This window comes from Panthera leo, chromosome C2 (assembly GCF_018350215.1).
Source record: "Panthera leo isolate Ple1 chromosome C2, P.leo_Ple1_pat1.1, whole genome shotgun sequence".
Classification (NCBI taxonomy): Eukaryota; Metazoa; Chordata; class Mammalia; order Carnivora; family Felidae; genus Panthera; species Panthera leo.
This window is the reverse complement of record NC_056687.1, coordinates 25,375,888-25,397,472: the sequence shown is the minus strand read 5'-3', so window position 1 is coordinate 25,397,472 and position 21,585 is coordinate 25,375,888. Positions and strand designations below refer to the sequence as shown.

General features: G+C 34.3%; 1 protein-coding gene across 1 annotated transcript in view; it reads right to left on the bottom strand.

The window, feature by feature from the left end:
* Positions 1-19,837, bottom strand: part of TMPRSS15 (transmembrane serine protease 15) — a 120,661-nt gene extending 100,824 nt beyond the window's left edge. The window contains exons 1-5 of the mRNA XM_042955987.1: positions 19,693-19,837; positions 17,023-17,153; positions 16,645-16,712; positions 5,632-5,783; positions 99-134 (exon numbers count right to left, since the gene is read on the bottom strand). Coding sequence (XP_042811921.1) covers positions 99-134; positions 5,632-5,783; positions 16,645-16,712; positions 17,023-17,153; positions 19,693-19,837 — 532 coding nt within the window. The remainder of the gene's footprint in view (positions 1-98; positions 135-5,631; positions 5,784-16,644; positions 16,713-17,022; positions 17,154-19,692) is intronic.
* Between the last annotated feature and the right edge of the window lie 1,748 nt (positions 19,838-21,585).

Below are 21,585 nucleotides of genomic sequence, written 5' to 3'. Positions count from 1 at the left end.
TAACATTAACTGCTGTGTTAGCAGAGAATTCTCAAGAGCCTAAAATAAAACAAGTAAAAACTTTTTAAAAAGGTATAAATAAAATTACTTAAACTGACCTGGAGTTGCCAGAGGACGGCCGGTTGTTAGCCTGCCTATAAAAAGAAATGGTGTTAAGATAATTATTACCTCTTTAAACTGATTATTAACAATTTATTGTGTATTCTCTGTGTTTAATATTTAACCTGAGAGTTTTTAAAGTTACTGTGAATTATGATTATCTATTAACTTAAGAAAATGTCATTTGTATCTGGATCCAAGAATAAGTCTTTTATGTTTTCATTGGTTTTTAGAATTGTAGAGCAGAGGTATTTAGATTTTAAGTCATCTTTTATTTTCTAAATAGAGAAGATGTTATTCGATGATCAATAACCAAACACAAGGATTCATTAATATCTTAATGATATTAGACTTAAATTTTCTAGGTTAATCTGATGTTATGTGAAGCAGAAGCTTGAGATATGCTTAGACCATGGGCTTTGAGGTCCAAAGGAATTGCTTTTAATTCCTCAGTTTGACACTTAGTAGCTATGTGACTCTGGGCGCATTGCTTATTATTTATTTCTTTTTAAGTGGAAAAAAAAATTACTTCTCTAAAGGATCATCCTGAGGAATAAATGAGGCAATGCTGGTAAAATATACTACCTGGCCCAAGAAGACACTTTTAAAAAATGTAGATCTTTCAAATATTATAAAAATGGTCATGATAATAGATAATGCTGAAAGTAATATATTTATAGTTTCTATAACAATTTATACTTTAAAAATCATTTATGTATAAATTTGATATTTGGGATGACTTTGAAATATTCGGAACAATTTTATTATCTGCAATTTATGGGCAGTAGATTTTCAGAGAGGTAAAGAGATGTGTCCAGTGGTTCTGGTAATTGGCAGAGCCAGGATTGATGTTTAAATCTCCTGAATTCGATTTAAATAATTTTTCTACAACATAATAATTTTACATTATAAGATCAGCTAGGTTAATTTTAGAATTATTAACAATTTCTCAAAGCAAACTCTTTTGATAGTGGTATGATCTTGGTGAGACAAAGTGAAGTTCTGAATTTTATGAGCAGTAGTAATCAATTATAGTTAGAAAGATGGAGTAAGAAAATGCTGGAACAGAGCAAAGGTAACATTAAGCTTTGGATTTTCCTTTCTCAAGAATGCAATATATTCTGAAAGTCATCATTTGTTTCTCTTTTAAATGCTGTTTTCTTTATTCCTAGTGATCTTATAAATGTTAGGGATTCACCTCCAAGCCTGTAAGATTAGAGCCACATTTTAGAATGCTACACATACATACACACACAAACACTCTCACACATACATACATACACTCATACATACACCATATGTAAATAGAGTTTAAAATATGAAAGGAACATTGAAATTAAAGATGCATGCCCTTGGTATGTGTAACTAGGTATTATGAACTCTGCAATATTATGAACTATATTGTTTTTAACCAAATGTACACTTCTTAATATGAAGAATAAACGTCTTAGAAAGGGCTATTAAAAATAACCTTTTCTAATGTCATGGAGCTTGATGACCACCAATATATGCATATATGTGTGTATATATATATGTGTGTGTGTGTGTATATATATGTGTGTGTGTGTGTGTGTATGTGTATATAATTTTGTTTGTTTGTTTATTTATTTTTGAGAGAAAGAGCATGAGAAGGGCAAAGAAAGAGAGAATTCCAAGCAGGCTCTGTTCTGTCAGCACGGAGCTCAATGTGGGGCTCAAACTCACAGACTTTGAGATCATGACCTGAGCTGAAGTCCAATGCTTAACCAACTGAGCCACCTAGACACCCCCAAATTACATTTAAAAAAAATGCCATTAGTACTTACCTGAAGTTGTGACAGGAATTACTGTAGAGAAATTCTCCAAAGATGCTGGAATAAAGCAAAGTTGATTTGAAGTTTGGGATTATAATAGAAATATATTACAAAACAGTGAATGCAGTTTGAATATTGTTCAAAGGACAGCTGATCCTATAGAGTTCCCATTTTATCCTATCTTATGCTGGATGTTTCTATTATTATTTGATTGTGATACATTTGATGAATTTCCAGAATCTGTATGTGCTGTATATAAAATTTACCTATGCAAAAAGTTTGCTTTGTTTTACTCATTTAAGAAAGATATCTAGATCTATTTTTAATTTTTTGAGAAACCTCCACACTGTTTTCCAGAGTGGCTGCACCAGTTTGCATTCCCACCAACAGTGCAAGAGGGTTCTTATTTCTCCACATCTTCTCCAGCATCTATGGTCTCCTGATTTGTTCATTTTAGCCACTCTGACTGACATGAGGTCATATCTCAGTGTGGTTTTGATTTGTATTTCCCTGATGAGGAGTGACGTTGAGCATCTTATATACAATGGAATACTACTTGGCAATGAGAAAGAATGAAATATGGCCTTTTGTAGCAACGTGGATGGAAGTGGAGAGTGTTAAGCTAAGTGAAATAAGTTATACAGAGAAAGACAGATACCATATGTTTTCACTCTTATGTGGATCCTGAGAAACTTAACCAATGACCATGGGGGAGGGGAAGGGAAAAAAAAGAAAGGGAGGGAGCCAAACCGTAAGAGACTCTTAAAAACTGAGAATAAACTGAGGGTTGATGGGGGGTGGAAGGGAGGGGAAAGTGGGTGATGGGCATTGAGGAGGGCACCTGTTGGGATGAGCACTGGCTGTTGTATGGAAATCAATTTGACAATAAATTTCATATTAAAAAAAAATATCTATTCATCATAGTTATATAGGATAACTTATATTTAAGACAGCTAATATAACATTGCACACCAGAACATGTCAAAATTAGAATCAGTAGTTTTTCACTGAAATATATGGAAGATATCAAAATAATCTTGCACACAATAATATCTACTGAGAACCAAGTCTTATTTAAATAAAAAGTTTTTCACACAAAAGATAAAAACTAGCTGTTTTATTCTCTTTTTAAAATATTTAATAGTTTTAAAAACATAATGACAACTATGTACAGTATAAAGGAAACCAAAGCATTCCTTATGAAAAACTCCCATCTGGTCAATTTGTTTTTATTTAAAACTGTATTTAAGATAAGTATGTTATGAGGTATATTCTTTTCTACTGGCTAGGTTATTTATTCCAGTATTTCTTCATTTTTACATTGTCTCATTCCTACAAGATCTATAGCATCTCCATAAACAATTTTTGGTAGATTGATGAAGACAACAAAACAAGATTTATAAGATTTTTTCATAAATAATTTAATATTTTAATTTTTTATGATTTGATTTGGCTGTAAACTATATAAAAATTCCAGATATTTATAAAAATTTCAACCAATTTTAAATGTAATAAATTAAACAATTCACATGATACAAGTAAATATTAAACTCATTAAACTTAAATATCTAAAATTAAGCTTGCTATCATGTTCATAAATATGTGCTAACAGAGTTCAACAAATTAAATGTAACTTCTATGTGTGGAGCATATTCTTGAGTTGATGATATAGTTTATTGCATCTATGATATTTATTTCAGATAACTCAAATATATACTTTTATTGAATAAATAAATATTTTTAAAAACCACCCATAAATAGCCCAACTGTAGGGAGTCATGAAAATAAGTTTCAGCATATCTGTTAAAACATTTGCCAGAAGAGACTTTCAGAAACTGATGCATATTCAACTAAAGATAGTAAGAACCCAACTTTCTAGAAGAAAATGACTATTGAGACAGTATCGGTCAATGCTGTTCAAAGATAAAACCATCGTAAACAGGGCTGCCCAGGTGGCTCAGTCAGTTGAGCATCCGATTCTTGATTTTGGGTCAGGTCATGATCTCACGGTTGTGAGATAGAGCCCCGATTTGGGATCCGAGCTGAGTGTGAAGCCTGCTTGGGATTCTCTCTCTCTCCCTCTCTCTCTCTCTGCCCCTCCTCTGTTCATGCTCTCTCTCTATCATAATATAAATAAATAAACATTAAAAAAACATTGTAAACAAACTAGCATAATGGTTAAGAGCACAGACATTGGGGTCAGATCAGCTGGGTCAGAATCTTCCTTCTAACTCTAAATACCTATGTAATTTAAGGCTATTTATCAAAATTATCTGTTTTTGTCTTCTCATCTGTAAAGTGAGGGTTAGTAAAGACACGATGTAATAAGATTAATGTAAAGGTTAAATGTTTTGTAGATAAATCACCTATTCTAACTCATAGTAGTAGCTTTTAGCTCAACTGAATCAAAGATCCACAACGTCCCTGCTCCAGCTTTTGCGCCAGAGGGAACCAAGCTATCAGTAGAGGAAGCTCTTAAGAGCATTAGTTGTCTTCTCCCTAAACAGCAGGATACAGGAGGAGACTCAATGAATGAGAAAACTATGCTTGATGAGCCAATACTGTAAGGAGAAGCAACTTTCATATCTAGTATTACAAAATCAAAAACAAGACAAAAAACTTCTGCATGTTTTTATATATTTGATTTAGAGACAAACCTGTACTGACTGATCTCATTCTATAGCAAAACTGCTTCAACTGGTGTTAGGCTATTTAAATTTTGTCTTTATTCCACTTGATGTGGGTATTTATATACTGGTTAACTTTCTGAAGTCCCAAAATTTCCAAATTCCGGAACTTACCTGACTCCAAGGTTTATAGGTAAGGGATGGTGGACCTGGATAGATCTGGTAAATTAGTAGTATTGTTTTCAAACAAAATGAAGATATATGTAAATGTTTGTTGAACTGAATTAGATGGAGGATAACTAGAAAGGAAAATTTAGAATAACCTAGGTGTTGATAGACATTATTGTCCTACTATTATTTTTAATGCCTTATATCTCTTCCCCTTTGATTTATTTTTATTTTAAAATTACTTATTTTAGGGGCACCTGGATGGCTCAATCAGTTAAGTGTCAGACCTCAGCTTAGGTCATGATCTCACGGGTCATGGGTTCAAGCTCTGCATTGGGCTCTGTGCTGACAGCTCAGAGCCTGGAGCCTGCTTGGGAATCTGTGTCTCCCTCTCTCTCTGCCCCTCCCCCACTTGTGCTCTCTCTGTTTCAAAAATAAATAAACACTAAAAAAATTAAAATTACTTATTTTAAAAATGAAGCTTTATTTTTTATTAATAAGTAACTGGGATGAATCAAACTCATTGAGCTTTCTATGTTTTTTCCTCTCCTTGTAAGTTCTTAATTAGAGTGGGCTTGACATGTGACTTTGTAATTTAATAACATCTATGACTATCCGAAAGTAATGAGTGTTACTTACTATCAGAGGGTTCCTGGAAAGTTAGGGTGAACTTGACAAATGCCAAGAATGTGATGTGACCCACAAACATTTATGTATGCCAATATTTTCAGAACCTTTTTGATATTTTACAAACTTTTCCTCACTGGTATTTTTCTTCAAATATGATTTCTCCATATTTCACATTTCTCATGTAAATGTGTTACCTCAGGCAATAAGACATGTTCCTAAAGTCAAGGACGATCCCACTGCTTCCCTGGTATATAGCTAGAATTTTAATTTCATAGCTTAATGATTCAAAGAAATCAAATAATGTTCACAGATACCTGTGATATCAATGCTGTTTAAATCAATATGGAAAGTGACCAGTTGGCTGGATTTATTTGCTTCAATGCCTTGAATCAGTTCTTCTTTTACATTTTCATCTGACACCCACTGGGCAAAGAAAAGGTCAAATATAACTATAATGCTGCCATTTCTGTAAAGCAAAAGATGATATAAGAGGAAAAAGTCAGCCTTCATCAAATGATTCGTATTTAATTCATGTAAGGGGTCTTTGAAATTCTCTACAGTTATCACCTTATTACACTTGTGTAGTAAACCTTGGTAGGTTATGTGAAATATTACCTTAATTTACAGGTGGAAGAAAAGGGGATTGGAAAACTAAGTGTTTGTCCAAGAACACAGACATATCCGGAATTAAAGTTTCTGAGTTCTACATTAGCACCCTAATCCTCAGGCCAGGCTCTTCCCTAGGTTACCTGTGTCAAATTAAACAAAATCACATGGTATCATGATATTTACTCTTAATTTACTGTGCAAAGGAAAGAAAAGTGTGGATCTGTAATTTTTCACAGATGATTTCTAAGTTGGGAGAAGTCTAAAGATAGTTTCACTAATTTCAGAGTTTTCTATGTACTTTATAAAGGCCTGATAGCAAGCTTAGAGCAATGAATCATATCTACTTTTTCTTCTCTATTCTTAATATAAAAATATCAAAATATGCCCTGATTTCTAGGGATAGAAAGAAGATTCATACACGTGGGATTATTGGGGAAATGCAGTCTGTCTCATAGTCAGGAGTTGGGATTATTTTGCCTACATTATTTCTGACCATAACATTAGAATCCAATTATATGGCCCAAATTATATTCCCTTTTATTTACCCCCTGTTCTGAAACATCCATTTAAAAAGTTTGATTAATTGGTGATTTGTTTACAGTTTAAACAATAAAAAAATGAATAAATTTTTGGCCCAACAGGGATACTTGAGAGACTTTTGCTCTCCTGCCTACACTTCTGCTTGGCTCATGGTATTCTTCCGGGGTAAAACCACTTGGGAGCCAAACTCTAGTCTTGATCTCCATTGTGTGCCCCTCAGAAAGCTGCGGGTACTCAGAGTATACTTGGACCCTAAAGAGGAAGCCTAGAGAGAATCAAATTATCCATTGTATGTTTGCTGGTTCTGAAATTTGGGCAGTTACACTCATACCCTGTGGTATCTATAAGTTAATAAGATTCTTCAAGGATTTCCTCAACTCTAAAAATGTTCTTTATCTGTCCATACCATTGTCTTGGTAGAGCTTGCAATTTTTTTCCCCCCAGGACTATATATTGAATCAGAACATTCCTTGAATATCATAGTAGATCAGCATGTCCTCCAGGTACAATATTCTTTCTTAATATCTGTGCCACTATTCAGGTTTCACAGTTTAGCAGAGGGATTGTTGTCTTTGTAGCTAGTTTCTCATTTTGGAAATAAAGTGGCTTACTCTGATGTAATAATTTCACACTTTACCTCTATTAAATAAGTTATTTTTAAAAGTCAGAATGTTTAACTTCGCATAAATCATAGTAACCCAATCTTGTAAATGAGAAGATTCCTCAGTGACTGTTTAGTTCAGAGGTCCCCAAATTTACCCCTACATGGAACCACTTGCAGTCTTTCAAACAGATACATTTTGTCACACATTGTCTTTTTATCTACTCTTCCACCTTCATTAATTTTTCCATGCTGACTGATCCTTAATTTTTTTTGAGAATGACTCTCCATTTTCTCAGGAAACGTGATGTCTTCTCCAACCATTCTTCATGTCAATGGCAGTTTTATCCAAGGCCATATGAATGAAACTTGGTGAATGGAATCTGAGGGGACACTGGTGAGAAACTTCTGGAAAATTTGTCCATATCTACCTGGAAAAAAGCTCATAGTAGACTACTACTCTTCTTTGTTCAACATTATTATATTTACATGTGATTGTCAGAACTGCCACTACCATCTTGGGACCTTGAGACAAGCTATGGTTGATAAGCTAAAGATGGCATAGTGAAAGAAGAAAAGCACCCAAATTCCAGCTCATGTCATTGTCATTGTACCATTGACTTAACCTCTGCTGAAATCTCCAGTTTTCTTGTGATGTCAGATGATAACAGCTTTTGCTGTTTATGGCACTTTATGTCGTGTGTGTGTGTGTGTGTGTGTGTGTGTGTGTGTGGTGTGTTTGGGGAGACAGCAACAGCATGAACAGGGGAGGGGCAGAAGGAGAGAAAGAGAGAGAGAGAGAGAGAGAGAGAGAGAAAATCTTAAGCAGGCTTCACATTTTGGGTGGAGACAGACATGGGACTTGATCACAACTCTGGGATGACCTGAGCCAAAATCAAGAGCAGGATGCTAAACCAACTGAGCCACCCAGAGGCTTCTGGTCATGTGTTGTTAATTGGAGTTCTAAAAATCCTAACTGGCCAAAGAATTATTCACCGTGATCAAGTGGAATTTATTCCTGGGCTGCAGGGCTGGTTCAATATTTGCAAATGAATCAATGTGATACACCACATTAATAAAAGAAAGGATAAGAACCATATGATCCTTTCAATCGATCCAGAAAAAAACATTTGACAAAATACAACATCTTTTCTTAATAGAAACCCTCAAGAAAGTAGGGTTAGAAGGAACATATGTCAACATCATAAAGATCATTTTTGAAAGGCCCACAGGTTAATATCATCCTCAATGGGGAAAAGCTGAGAACTTTCCCCCTAAAGTTAGAAACAGGGATATCCACTCTCACCACTGTTGTTCAACAAAGTACTGGAAGGCCTAGCCTCAGCAATTAGACAACAAAAATAAATAAATGTTATACAAATTGGCTAAGAAGAAGGCAAACTTTCACTTTTTGCGGGTGACATGATACTCTAAGTGGAAAATAAGAAAGACTCCACCAAAAAACTTCTAGAACTGATATGTGAATTCAGAAAATCCAGGACATAAAATCATTGTACAGAAATGGGTTTAATTTCTATACAACAATTATGAAGCAGCAGAAAGAGAAAACAAGGAATCTATCCCATTTGAAATTGCCACAAAAACCATAAAATACCTAGAAATAAACCTAACTAAATAGGTAAAAGGTATGTACTCTGAAAAATACAGGAAGCTTATGAAAGAGATTTTAAAAAGGCATAAAGAAATGGAAAACATTCCATGCTCATGGATTGAAAGAACAAATATTGTTAAAATGTCAATATTACCCAAAGCAATTGATGCATTCAGTGCCATCGCTCTCGAAATAACACCAGCATTCTTCACAGAGCTAGAACAAATAATCCTAAAATTTTTATGGAACCACAAAAGACCCCGAAGAAAAAGTAATATTGAAAAAGAAAACCAAAGCGCTGAGGCATCACAATCCCAGACTTTAGCCTGTACTACAAAGCAGTAATCATCCAGACAGTATGGTACTGGCACAAAAACAGACACAGAAGTTAATGGAACATAATAAAGAACCCAGAAATGGACCCACAAATGTGTGTCCAACTAATCTTCTACAAACCAGGAAAGAGTATCCGATGGAAAACAATTCAGCAAATGGTGTTGGGAAAACTGGAAGACAACATGCAGAAGAATGAAACTGGACCACTTTCTTACACCATACACAAAAAAAATTCGAAATGGATGAAAGACCTAAACATGAAACAGGAAACCATCAAAATCCTAGAGGAGAAAATAGGCAGCAACCTCTTTGAGTTCAACCACAGCATTTTCTTACTAGACATATCCCCGGAGGCAAGGGAAATAAAGCAAAAATGACCTATTGAGACCTCATCAATTTAAAAAGCTTCTGCATGGTGAAGAAAACAATCAGCAAACTCAAGGGCAACCAGTGGGATGGAAGAAGATACTTGCAAATGACATCAGATAAAGGGTTAGTATCCAAAATCTATTAAGAACTTATCAAACTCAACACCCATAAAACAAATAATCCAGTGAAGAAATGGGCAGAAGACATGATTAGACACTTTTCCAAAGAAGACATCCAGATGGCTAACAGACACATGAAAAGATGCTCAACATCACTGAGCATCAGAGAAGTACAAACCAAAACAACAATGAGATATGACCTCATACCTGTCAGAATGGCTAAAATCAACAACTCAATAAACAAGAGATGTTGGTGAGAATGTGGAGAAAAGAGAACACTTTTGCACTGTTGGTGGGAATGCAAACTGGTGCAGCCACTCTGGAAAACAGTATGGGGGTTTCTCAAAAAATTAAAAATAGAACTACCCTATGACCAGGAACTGCACTACTAGGTATTTATCCAAAGGATACAGGAGTGCTGAATCAAAGGGGCACAGGCACCCCAATGTTTATCTCAGCACTGTAGACAATAGCCAAAGTATGGAAAGAGCCCAAATGCCCATTGGCTGATGAATGGATAAAAAAGATGTGATATATATACACAATGGAATATTACTCGGCAATCAAAAAGAATGAAATCTTGTCATTTGCAACAACGTGGATGAAACTAGAGTGTATTATGCTAAGTGAAATAAGTCAGTCAGAGCAAGATAAGTATCATATGATTTCACTCACATGTGGAATTTAAGAAACAAATCAGATTAACATAGGGGAAGGGAAGGAAAAATAAGATAAAAACAGAGAGGGAGGCAAACCATAAAAGACTTAAATACAGAAAAGAAATGGAGGGTCTTGGGTGGGGGGATGGGCTAAATGGGTGATGGGCGTTAAGAAGGGCACTTGTTGGGATGAGCACTGGGTGTTATATGTAAGTGATGAATTATTGGGTTCTACTCCTGAAACCAATACTACACTGTATGTTAACAAAGTTTAATTTAAATAAATAAATTTTAAAAAAAATCCTAACTGGCATACAACTTCCAGGCTTTATTCCATGTTTATTTAAACAGAAGCTCCAGAAAAGAGAGATTACTCTGTTTTTGCACCTAATGTTGGCCAACATTGTTATTTTAGCAACAAGGAGATTGAGGCCTGGACTAATGTAGGTAACTTTGCCCAGAGTTACACAGCCTATTACTCTCAGAGATAGGAATGAAGTCCAGAGTCTCTGTTTACAGGTGTGGTTTTGTATAGTTTCCATTCCCTTACTGTCAACACCATCACTATCAACACCATAGGAACTATTTGTTGAGAGGAAAGACAATACAGTACATTTGCTTAGATGCAGGTCTAGGTTTTCATTTTGCATTTTTACTAGATTTTTGTCTCAAATAAATGGGAAAGGTAGCTAGTTGGGTTTGGGGAGGAACAGATAGATCATTTTTCCCTGCATAATTTCAGGAGATAGAATCTTCTATTTTTCTCTTCCTTCACACTTCATCTCTATTAAATAAATAATTTTTAAAAGGCAGATTGTTTAACTTAATTTAATCATAGTGACCAAATTTTATAAATGAGAAGTCTCTCTCACCTTCTGCTGCTCTCCTTCTTCCTCTTCTCTCTGACACTCTCCTCCCTGTCCTACTTCCTTCCCACCCCATCCCTCTACTCTCCTCCTCCTCCTGCACTTCTTCCTCCTCCTTCTTCTAATTATGCCTCCTTAACCGCCCTTTGCCCCCATATAGTTAAATGGACAGTATTAAATATGGACAGGATTAAAATACATTTCTCGGTCTTCATATCAAAATTTTAAACTTATCCTTGATTGCACAGTAGATAGTTTAATTCTTTAATTCAATTCTGATTAAATCTGAGCCGTTTCTTTAAAAAAAATGTTCATTTATTTTGAGAGAGAGAGAGAGAGAGAGAGAGAATGAAAGAGTGAGCATGCATGAGTTGGAGGAGGGGCAGGGAACCAGGGAGACAAAGAATACTTGGCAGCCTCTGGACTGGCAGCACAGAAACCAATGGGTGGGGCTTGAACCCGTGACCTATATCGCGACCTGAGCCAAAATCAAGAGTTGGTTGCCTAACTAACTGACTGAGGCACTCAGGCACCCCTACATCTGAGTTGTTTATGTAATCCCCACATGTTAAATTTGGCTGAATACTTGTGTTTATTTTATTTGAGTTAGAGAGTGAAGAAGTAAGGCATTTTTGTTAAAGAAAATACAAGTCTGGCATTTTCCTTCATTGCATGGAAAATGACTATATTAGTTCATAACCCGGCATAAAAATACATAAAGGTGTATCTTCTTAGCTGCAAATTATACATTTTATTTAGTTATTTGTACTTTAGAAGAGCAAGAGTTACACATTCTATATCTACTTTATTTGTTTATTTTTACAAACATCTTTTTGTGTTTTTAAGCTTTTTATTTTAATTCCAGTTAATTAGCATATATCACATACGGTTGTATTTTTTAAAATTTCTCTTCCTCAGTGTAAATCTTGAGATACAAGACATATATATAGAAATCAGGAAAAAACATAATAAACATTTGTGTTTTACCTAATGAGAAAGCTAAAGCTGTTATTTGATTGGTATGATACCAATCTCTATCACTGCTGTGAGATTGATTTTATTTATTAAAGTAAATGAGAATTCTTCCTTTAGGGAAATAACAGCAACAACAACAACAACATAGCGATGGCTGTTTTCATTTCAAAGTACTTATTCCAGTGGAATATCTGAGTTTTTTTGTAAAGCAGATAAATCCTATCACTGTACGGAAAGCCTGTGTGCAATAAATCAAAATGTTTCTTATCTCTTATTTTCTTAATGATATTGATAACCTCTAGGGTTGCTGAGTAAACAAAAGCCTTTCCTGTCCTAACTTTGTGACTTGTCTGTGCTCAAAGGGCAAAATAAGCTGCATATCGCCACAAAGGGTAAACAGCACTTTATTAAAAGAATCAACTGCTAAATGCTCTCTGAATCAAAGCACTTTCCACAAAGCAGAATAACATTAAGTGTTCCCAGAGGAGAGCAAACCTGCAGAGTGGCCACACACACACATACACACACACACACTTGAATAGAGGAGCAGGAGTTGATATTAAGTACCACAATTTTTTAAATGTTTATTTTGAGAAAGAGCATGTGCAAGCGAGGGAGGGGCAGAGAAAGAGAGAATCCCAAGCAGGCTCTGTGCTGACAGCAGAGAGACTGATGGGAGACTTGAACTCACCAACCATGAGGTCATGAGCTGAGCTGAAATCAAGTCGGATGCTTAACTGACTGGGCCCCGCAGGTCCCCCGATATTGAGGGATATTTTTAAAAGGAAAGAAGGATACCTTGATGACTAAGTTTAGTTTTCTGAGTGCTATAATGTGACCATATACATGTGAATATAATGTGAGTTTAATTGAAATCAGTAAGAAAAAGGAAAATAGGTATTTTAAGGGATTTTTTAATCCACACTGTTGGTGGGGATATGGTTAGTTGAGAATTCAGTTATTTCTGTTGCCCGTTTTATCAACTGGAATTTAAAATTAAAATAATTTATAAAGGTAATTAGGAGTCTGCCACTTTATTCTGAGTATGTCATTTTATAAATGATTATTTAAAGTAAATCTAAATGTTTGCTAGTTGCTTTCTTTCCTGCTTCTGAATTTCTTTCTCTTCTCAGTCTTGCAAAGAACTGACCTATAATTTATCTTACAGACATTTTCATGAAATTCTTTTGCATTGCATCTTTCAAATCTTTTCTTCTGATTTAAATGTAGTTCAGGTACAACTGGGCGAAAGTATCTCTACATTGATACAGTGTATTATTTGTGAATCATTATAAAATACATAGCAAGATTTAGGTACTACATTGGTCTTCTAGGTAGCTATGAAGAAAGAGAAAGAATTAATTCCTCAGCTCAATAATTTATGGTTTCCAGTATAGTGGCTTTACCTTCTAGAGAAATAAAAGATTACTTATTAAATATCAAAGAAAATGCTGGGTTTGATAAATGGGGTTTTGATCATCCATTAGGCCTATATATATAAAAGTCTATATTCAGCAATTTTTCCTCATCTAGTAAAAATAAAGTTATCCAGCATGTTGTAAACATGTGGATATGAAGACTTCCATTAGCAAAACTATCCTAATAAACTCTGCAATGGACTCTGTGCTTTGTATGGATTTCACTGAGCAGAGCCTGATATGAGAGGCAAGTACCTGGGGTAACTCTCCTTAAGGAATGCTAAAATACTTGAAAAAACTCTGAATTAAGGCTTTAATGCACAGATCCACACTCAATCCTCTACAAAACTGGAAAAGAGAAATTGAATCTACATACTCCAAAATAGATTGCTTGAAGTGACAAAAAAAAAATCTTGCATGCATGTTTTTATTATCACAGAATATTGAATAAATATTATAAAAATACTCTTTTGAGAAAGACAAAAAACAACAACAAAAACCTAAACCAAACAAACATACAAACAAAAACCTTTCCTAAGAGTCCACATGTCTCCTTCCAGTTCTGATATTGAGCCCATAAAAGAGGCTCTTGCTGATAATAAGTCCTGGAAAACAAGGGTAGCAGCCTCTGTATTGTAGGTAGGAATGAAGACAGTAGATGGGTGTAGGGTTGTTGGCCATTGGGACTAAGATGTCATGAATATACAATTCGATCAAGAATAAGTACAGATAAATAAATAGATGAGAAAGAAGTAAGAAATGAAAGAAAGAGCAAAAGAGATTTTTAAACTTTTTTTCTATTGTTGTTGTTTTCATTATGACTTCCACTGATAGGATTAGTTTTGTTCCAACAAGAAATGGCAAGTCCCCGAGTTTTCTTCTGCCCATTAAATAATCCTCATTTGACCTTGTCATTGTTTTTCTTTTCTTCTTCTTTTTTTAAATGTTTATTTACTTTTGAGAGTGAGAGAGCAGGAGTGAAGGGGAGGAGCAGAGGGAAAGGGAGGCAGAATCCAAAGCAGGCTCCAGGCTCTGAGCTGTCAGCAGAGCCCCACATGAGGCTTAAACCCACGAACTGTGAGATCATGACCTGAGCTGAAGTTGGCTGCTTAACCAACTGAGCCACCCAGGCACCCCCATACCTTGTCATTGTTTTTCTAAATGAGATCTCTGCCTTTGACCTGACCTTCCTTCCTCTATTTGGTCACTAGGACTTAAAGATTCTTTTACCAAGTATCTTTGTCACAAGGCTCTCTGACTCAGTTGTTCTTGATGTGAGGTAGTAGATGAGACTCACTTTACAGTTAGACTCGCTGAATTTCTCCAATGACCTAGAGTCCCTTATGGCTTCCACTTGAAAAAGGTTAAACGTCAGACTCCTAGGCTTATATTCAACACCTTCCTGTTGTCTCAACATCTTGTTGGACACTCACTGACAGACAGAAAATGTCATTAATATGCAACAATCCTTTCTGTAACAGAAATAGCTTCCCTTTTCTCCTCTCCTGAAGTAGTCTTGTCTCATGCTTATCAGACGAAACCTTCCATGACTCTCCTTTCCAACCCAAGGGGCTCTTGAATTTGTAACACTTCTGTGCTCCCAGAGAACTAGTTTAGATTTTTTTTTAATTAAAATTCTATGATAATAAAAAGTTAACGCCCTGGTCAGAGTATAGTTATCTTTATATCTGTAGGACAAGAGCTAAATAAAACATGTGGCACCTAACATAGTACTCAGTATATCAACATCAGGTGCCAAGGAAATGGTTTATTTACTTTCTAGGACTTTATAAAGTACATCCTCTGAGGCAGACATTAACTAGGTTCTGGAAATACAGGTATCAAAGATATTCTTTGCCCTGAGGGAGCTCATAGTCTAACAAAGGAGACACATTAACGATTATATTATAATATGACAGTTGTTACTTTATTTGTAGGTACAGGATGCTAAGTGAGCAGGTCTGAGACATACCTAACTGGGGCAAGAGTATCATGTGACCATCCCTGTGGGAGATGCATGGACTGGTTCTTAACGGCTTGTAAGGATGGATTGTAATGATGGATGCAATATATAGTAAGGAAGAAATGCAGGTCTAGGCAGTGAAAAAGTATACAAAAGAGAGAAAGCAGGATATTTTTGCGAGTGTACAGGTGATATGGTAGGGCTAGTGCAGAAGCCTACACGGAGAGGGGAAAGAAAAATAGAAGGTCAGAGTGCTTTTCTTAGACAAAACCCCAGAAAGTACCTACCTGCATTTAAAATGGTAACGCTAGAAACAGTCTTCAGGTATTTGAAAGACTGAAATCTAAAGATAGAGATATATTTATTCTGTAAAACCTTAAGAACTACCATCAGGATCAGTGGGTGAGAGTCAAAGAAATAAAGGTGTGGTTGAGAATAAGAAATAATTTTCTAGAAACAAATTATAAAGAAACAAGTAAAACACCTCAGTAACAATGATGTTCACAGCAACGTTGAGAATGGATTCCTAATTTTTATCAGATATCCTTGTATAATGGAATCCATTTTAAGCAGTGTGAATCACTTTCTTTTGTTGGATGACAATAAATTTCCCACTGAAGCTGTGGGCATTCCAACCTAAAGCAGGCAAGCAAAGGCAGACTACATCATTTAAAGTCTTTCTCTCTCCTGAATTCCTATTCTACTAACTGTATATACAACTTGCCATGTAATGTTTAGTAACATTAGTCAGTACACAATAAATGATATATGTGTAGTAAATGATAAATTAATAAAAGTAAAATTAATGAATATTCACATTTTATAGGTAGTGACTTTGCTTTCTGAGTGCAGCAGTGAATAAGTGTCTTTTCTCTGTGACTTTCAGTGTAAATGGAGTGTGATGAATAAGCATCTTTTACACATTCAGAGCAAATGAAACACTCTGTGTGCATTTGCATACATTCAACCTCAGCCCTATCCATGTGTTTTTGAAAGATTTTACTCAGGAGAGAGAAACATGTTGACTTAAGATAAATTACCCAGCGTTATTATTTGCTACTAATATGAAAGTTTATGCTATGCCACTTTCCTCATAAAATCCTTAGAAAAATGTTGAAAATTTTAAATGTTCCTTTTTCTCTTGACAGTGGGTCACCCTGTTTTACACTTACCAAATATTAGTAAAAAATAAAATAAAATCACTATTTTGTGATTCTGGTCCTTCTTTCTAACAGTAGAAAATTTTTGAGCTGTACTTACTCAAATCTTAAAATTCTTGAGTTTTTATATTCATTTTTCAGATTACTTGATTGAAAGACATCATCTATCTAAAAAAAAGTTTAAAAAACAGTGTATTTAAGATTTAAACTTTTATAAAACATGTTAAACAAATTGATCTTTTTTTTTCTGTTTAGAATTGGATCATAGGCAGTTTTCTTCTCTGTGGTGATAGGACTCATATATTTAAGCATTCTGGGCACATTTATTTACTACATGTATAATAAATACATTTATTACATTTATTTACTAATTTTCTCAAAGTAAGAAAATGGGATCTATGTATCTTTTGGCAAGTAGTTAGTGAAACTATGTTTTGAAATTTTAAATCAGCTGAAAAAAAAAAAGACAGTCTCCTACCATTTGCTGAAGGTCAAAAGCAAGAATTTTGAAATCCGCTGAGAGTTTGTCTTGCAAATTAGGATTATACATGGCTCCAGCTGTTATTTTCAACGTCCCTTTGGCTTTGTGACTTTTTCCAAACACTGCATCTAAATGAATTAATAAGAAATAAAACACTAACAATATGAGTCATGAATAAGAGAGAATACGCACATTCCGGTTGATACTTAGACCTAAGGTTCTTGCTTCCTGTGTTGGAGTGGTGGTTCTTGCTTTTTCTTTGCAGACTTCATGTTCCATAATTAGGTGCTTTTTTTTTTTTTAAAGCTATATGGTTGTTTTACAAGATTAAAAATAAACTTCTTTATCCTACCATTTTTTTCCTTTTCTTTGAAATCTAACCCACAGTCTAAGCTCCAAGTGTTATTTTATTTTATTTTATTTTTTTACTACTGAGATTCCTGTTGGAAGATAAGGGACAAACTTTCACCAATTTGGAGAACTGATCCAGGGACTCATGGTGAGAAATGGACCATTAAAAGTTTTAGAAGTTTGTAGTTGCTTTCAGATACTTCTTGAACACCCAGCATCCAGGGACACTGTTGGTTTTCTACATGCGGATTGCTGTGAAGATTTCAGTGTATGTGTTACTTTGAAAGATAGATGTGAAACTACTTTTTTTATTCTAGTAATTATAAAGTTGGCATGTATGACCTTTTGCCATTAAATGGTGACTGTTTTTATTGGAAAAGTTGTTGAGAATGCTGCAGGAAATATATTATCCCATATAATAAAAAATGTAAGTGGAAAGGTAATAAATTGAATATAAACATGGGTAATAAAATGCGCCATCAAGTTTTGCATAATCCCTTTACCAGAATATCTTTTTTGACATATGTTTAAATTAAAATGAGACACTTCAACTGAAACACAATGATGAAATCATTAGTAAATATGGTAATAATGATATATAATTCTTACATTATGGTATAAGAAGATGTTAGTTCTCCTTTTCCCAGATGGGGAAATTGGGGCTAAGAATCATTGTGAACACTTCCCAAGGTGATAATGGCACAGATGACAGATCTGGAATTTGGGCACTGAGTGACATACTTTAGAACCCGGGATCTGTCATACATCGACACCAAATTTCCCAGACCAGAAAGAACATTAGAAACTATTTAGAAATAAAGTTGCATAAAGTTCAGTCTAAACAGTTATCATTGCATAATTGGTGGAATATATTATCATTCATGCTATTTCATTTGTTTTTGAAAACTCAAAATTACATTTAGATTTGCATATTTAAATGTGAAATACAAAGAAAGACTGAGGAACTGTCCTGCACTGGAGGAGACTGAGGGAACAGGATAACAGTTCCTGTGTAGAAATCTGGTTTGAATCCTGAGCAGGTAAAGGACATTAGTGGGAAAACTGGCAAAATCTGAATAAAAATGTGTGGTTCAGTCAATAATATTGTACCAATGTTAATTTCTTGGTTGTAGCAATTGTACTACGGATATACAAGATACTGACATTAGGTGAAGGTAGGCCAAGGTTATATAAGAACCTACAATTTTTGCAATCTTCTTGTAAGTCTAAAATGATTTTTAATAAAAAGTAAAGCAATGCATTAAAAGTAGCATGGCTTTGTCCTCTAATATTCTATTTAAATGTAACTCAACTCCTTTTTTATATTCACTTATTCTATTAAATCACATTAACATTTATAAATATTTATTTTTGTTTTGCTTGTAAAATAACTTTTGTAACTTCATTGAGCATTAAGATTCCAATGGACTCTTAAATGAATACACATTGTTCCAGTTACTTTTAGCGTTTAATTAAGACCAAAGCAGATGCTTTTCCAAAAGTCTAAGTGAACCTTTGTATAAAATATCCCAAATCTTCTTTTTCTTTTAAATACATCCCTTGTATACAGTATTTAAATGGAATTATATTGGACTTATTTTTTAAAACTATAAAGTACTGATACAAATTTAAACAAATTACTTAACTTTCTTTGTCTCCGATTCCTCACCTCTAAAATAAGGGTAACAATAACAACTAAATCATAGATTTGTTGTAGCAAGAGAATATATTTGAAGATCTTTGAAAAGTTGATGATATAGATAATTTAGGTGTAAATAATAGTTACCTTTCTTTATTTCTGTTTATTAAAAATTGCTATTCAGGTAGTTTGAGACCTAAGTCTACAGTTATATCTAAGTTCCCTTGTATTCTTGTAGTGCAAAGTCTACAATTATATCTAAGTTCCCTTGTAGTCTTATTGTTGGACTAATAAGAAAATGAAACTGTTATTCCCTAGAAATAAATAATATATTTCCTTTAACCTTGCCTACTTAATGACTTGAATAGTCAACAACATTTTAATATATTTATGATTTAAATTCCATCAGAAGAAATCTGGGCTATGAAACTTACTTTGTTACATGTTAAAACTAAAAAAAAAAAAAACTTACTTAACATCTTTTATTTTAAAAAGCTTAGTTTCATGCTTGAATTCTGAATTAAATTCCAAACTTGATACCGAAAGCATCCGAATGCGACATAGGTGTCTTGTCATGAGAGCACAGAAACGGATAAGACATCCTGGTGGGATAACTGAGATTAACCCGGGCACATTCATCAGAGAGTCTCTTCCTAAGCCAAAGCCACAGGGCTTACCTCTTTCTGATCCCTCGATTGCCAGCCAGGACACTGCAAATAATCCAGCACAGAGTGCCACCAGTAAGGCAAAGAGAGCTGCAAACAGGACCTCATAGGTGCTGAGAGAATGGTGCCTTGAAGGTATACCTCTTTTTGACACCATTTTTGGGTTTTGAAAGTATGCCAGTCTAAGAACTGTGAAAGAACATAGACCCCTGCACCAACTGAAGAGCAAAACCTCTCAAGTTGTCAAAGATTGGTAAAGCAACAACATAGGTCTATCTTACTCTTACTGGCTGGTGTAAATGAGTTATGCATGACCCTTTAGCAACATTATGCCTCTATACATTGAGTAGCTTAAAAAGGGTGGTTAATCTTTAAGAAGATATTAATGAGTAAAGATACGGCCAGAGTTATAAACGTTAATCACCTGAACAGGCCATTTGTTGAGGTGAATGAAATTAAATGCATGTTGTAAACAAAAAAGACCCCTTATCATTTCCGGAACTATTAAGAAAAATAGGAAATTCATGGCAGGCCAATTAGTAATTAGGCACATGCAGTTGATTATTTGTGGCGACTTTCTAACAGATCAACTTTGTACTCTCTGGCTCACGTCCTTATTAAGGCATTTCTACTGTTTTATGTAGGTGTAGGCATTCTAAAAATAACTTTTATGTATAGGTGTATGCTAAGCCCAACACATATATTGGTACATCTCTGTACATCTCTGTCTCTCCCTCCCTCCCCACCCTGTGTAAAATAGATTAAATATAAGATTGATTACCAAAAATTATATACTTGGTTTCAGAAATGGAATCGGCATTTATATTACAAATTCTCCTGAAATCATATGCTTTAAGTAATTTACTTAATACATTCACATAAATGAGTGGGAGAATAGCTTTCTTTAAAAGAGACAATGATTTATGAAGGAAAGACTAAAGTAGAACAAACAGGTTAATGTGAAAAAGAAGAAATCATATGTCTTAAAATTTAAACAATTACTAAAATAAAAATGGAATTTACTGTATAAGATAATAAAACTCATTACAGAGTTATAATAATAAAGAGTGTATGATATTGGTCCAGGAGTAGAAAACATCTTGGTGGGGTAGAATAAAGAGCCCCCAAACATTCCATTCACATATGGAAACTTCATGGATCAAAAAGATAGTTACTAATAATAGATGAGGAAAGGATGTCTATTCTATTCAATAAATGATGCTGGGTTTGTTGTTTATCCCTCACAGGAAAAATAAAATAGACCTTTATCTCACACCATAAAGAAAAATAAATTCCAGGTAGGTTACATATACACAAAAAGTGTAGAAAAAAATTTGAACGAAATATTGAAATATGTCTTTCTGATAATAGGGCACTGAACGAGTTAAAAACAAACAAACAAAAATAATATAAAAACAGGGAGGGGGACAAAACAAAAGAGACTCAAATATGGAGAACAAACTGAGGGTTGCTGGAGGGGTTGTGGGAGGGGGGATGGGCTAAATGGGTAAGGGGCATTAAGGAATCTACTGAAATCATTGCTTCACTATATACTAACTAATTTGGATGTAAATTTTAAAAAATAAAAAATAAAGTAAAAAAAATAAAATAAAATACTGATACACAGCCAAAAACAACCGCGAGGCTTTTTTTGAAGCAAAAGATATCAAAAACAAAATAAAAATCAAGACACATACTAGATCTTTTCTTTTCTTTTTTTCTTTTTTCTTCTCTTTTATTTTCTCTTTCTTTTTTTCTTTTCTTTTTTTTTTTTTTACTGTGAATGTTTTAGTTTGGCTACAAACAATACAGAATTGAGGCAAAGATTTTTGTATAAATTTCTCAAATTTATTTGGGGGATTACCAAAGGAAACTCTATGAGAGGAGCTGGAAAATAAAAAGGGA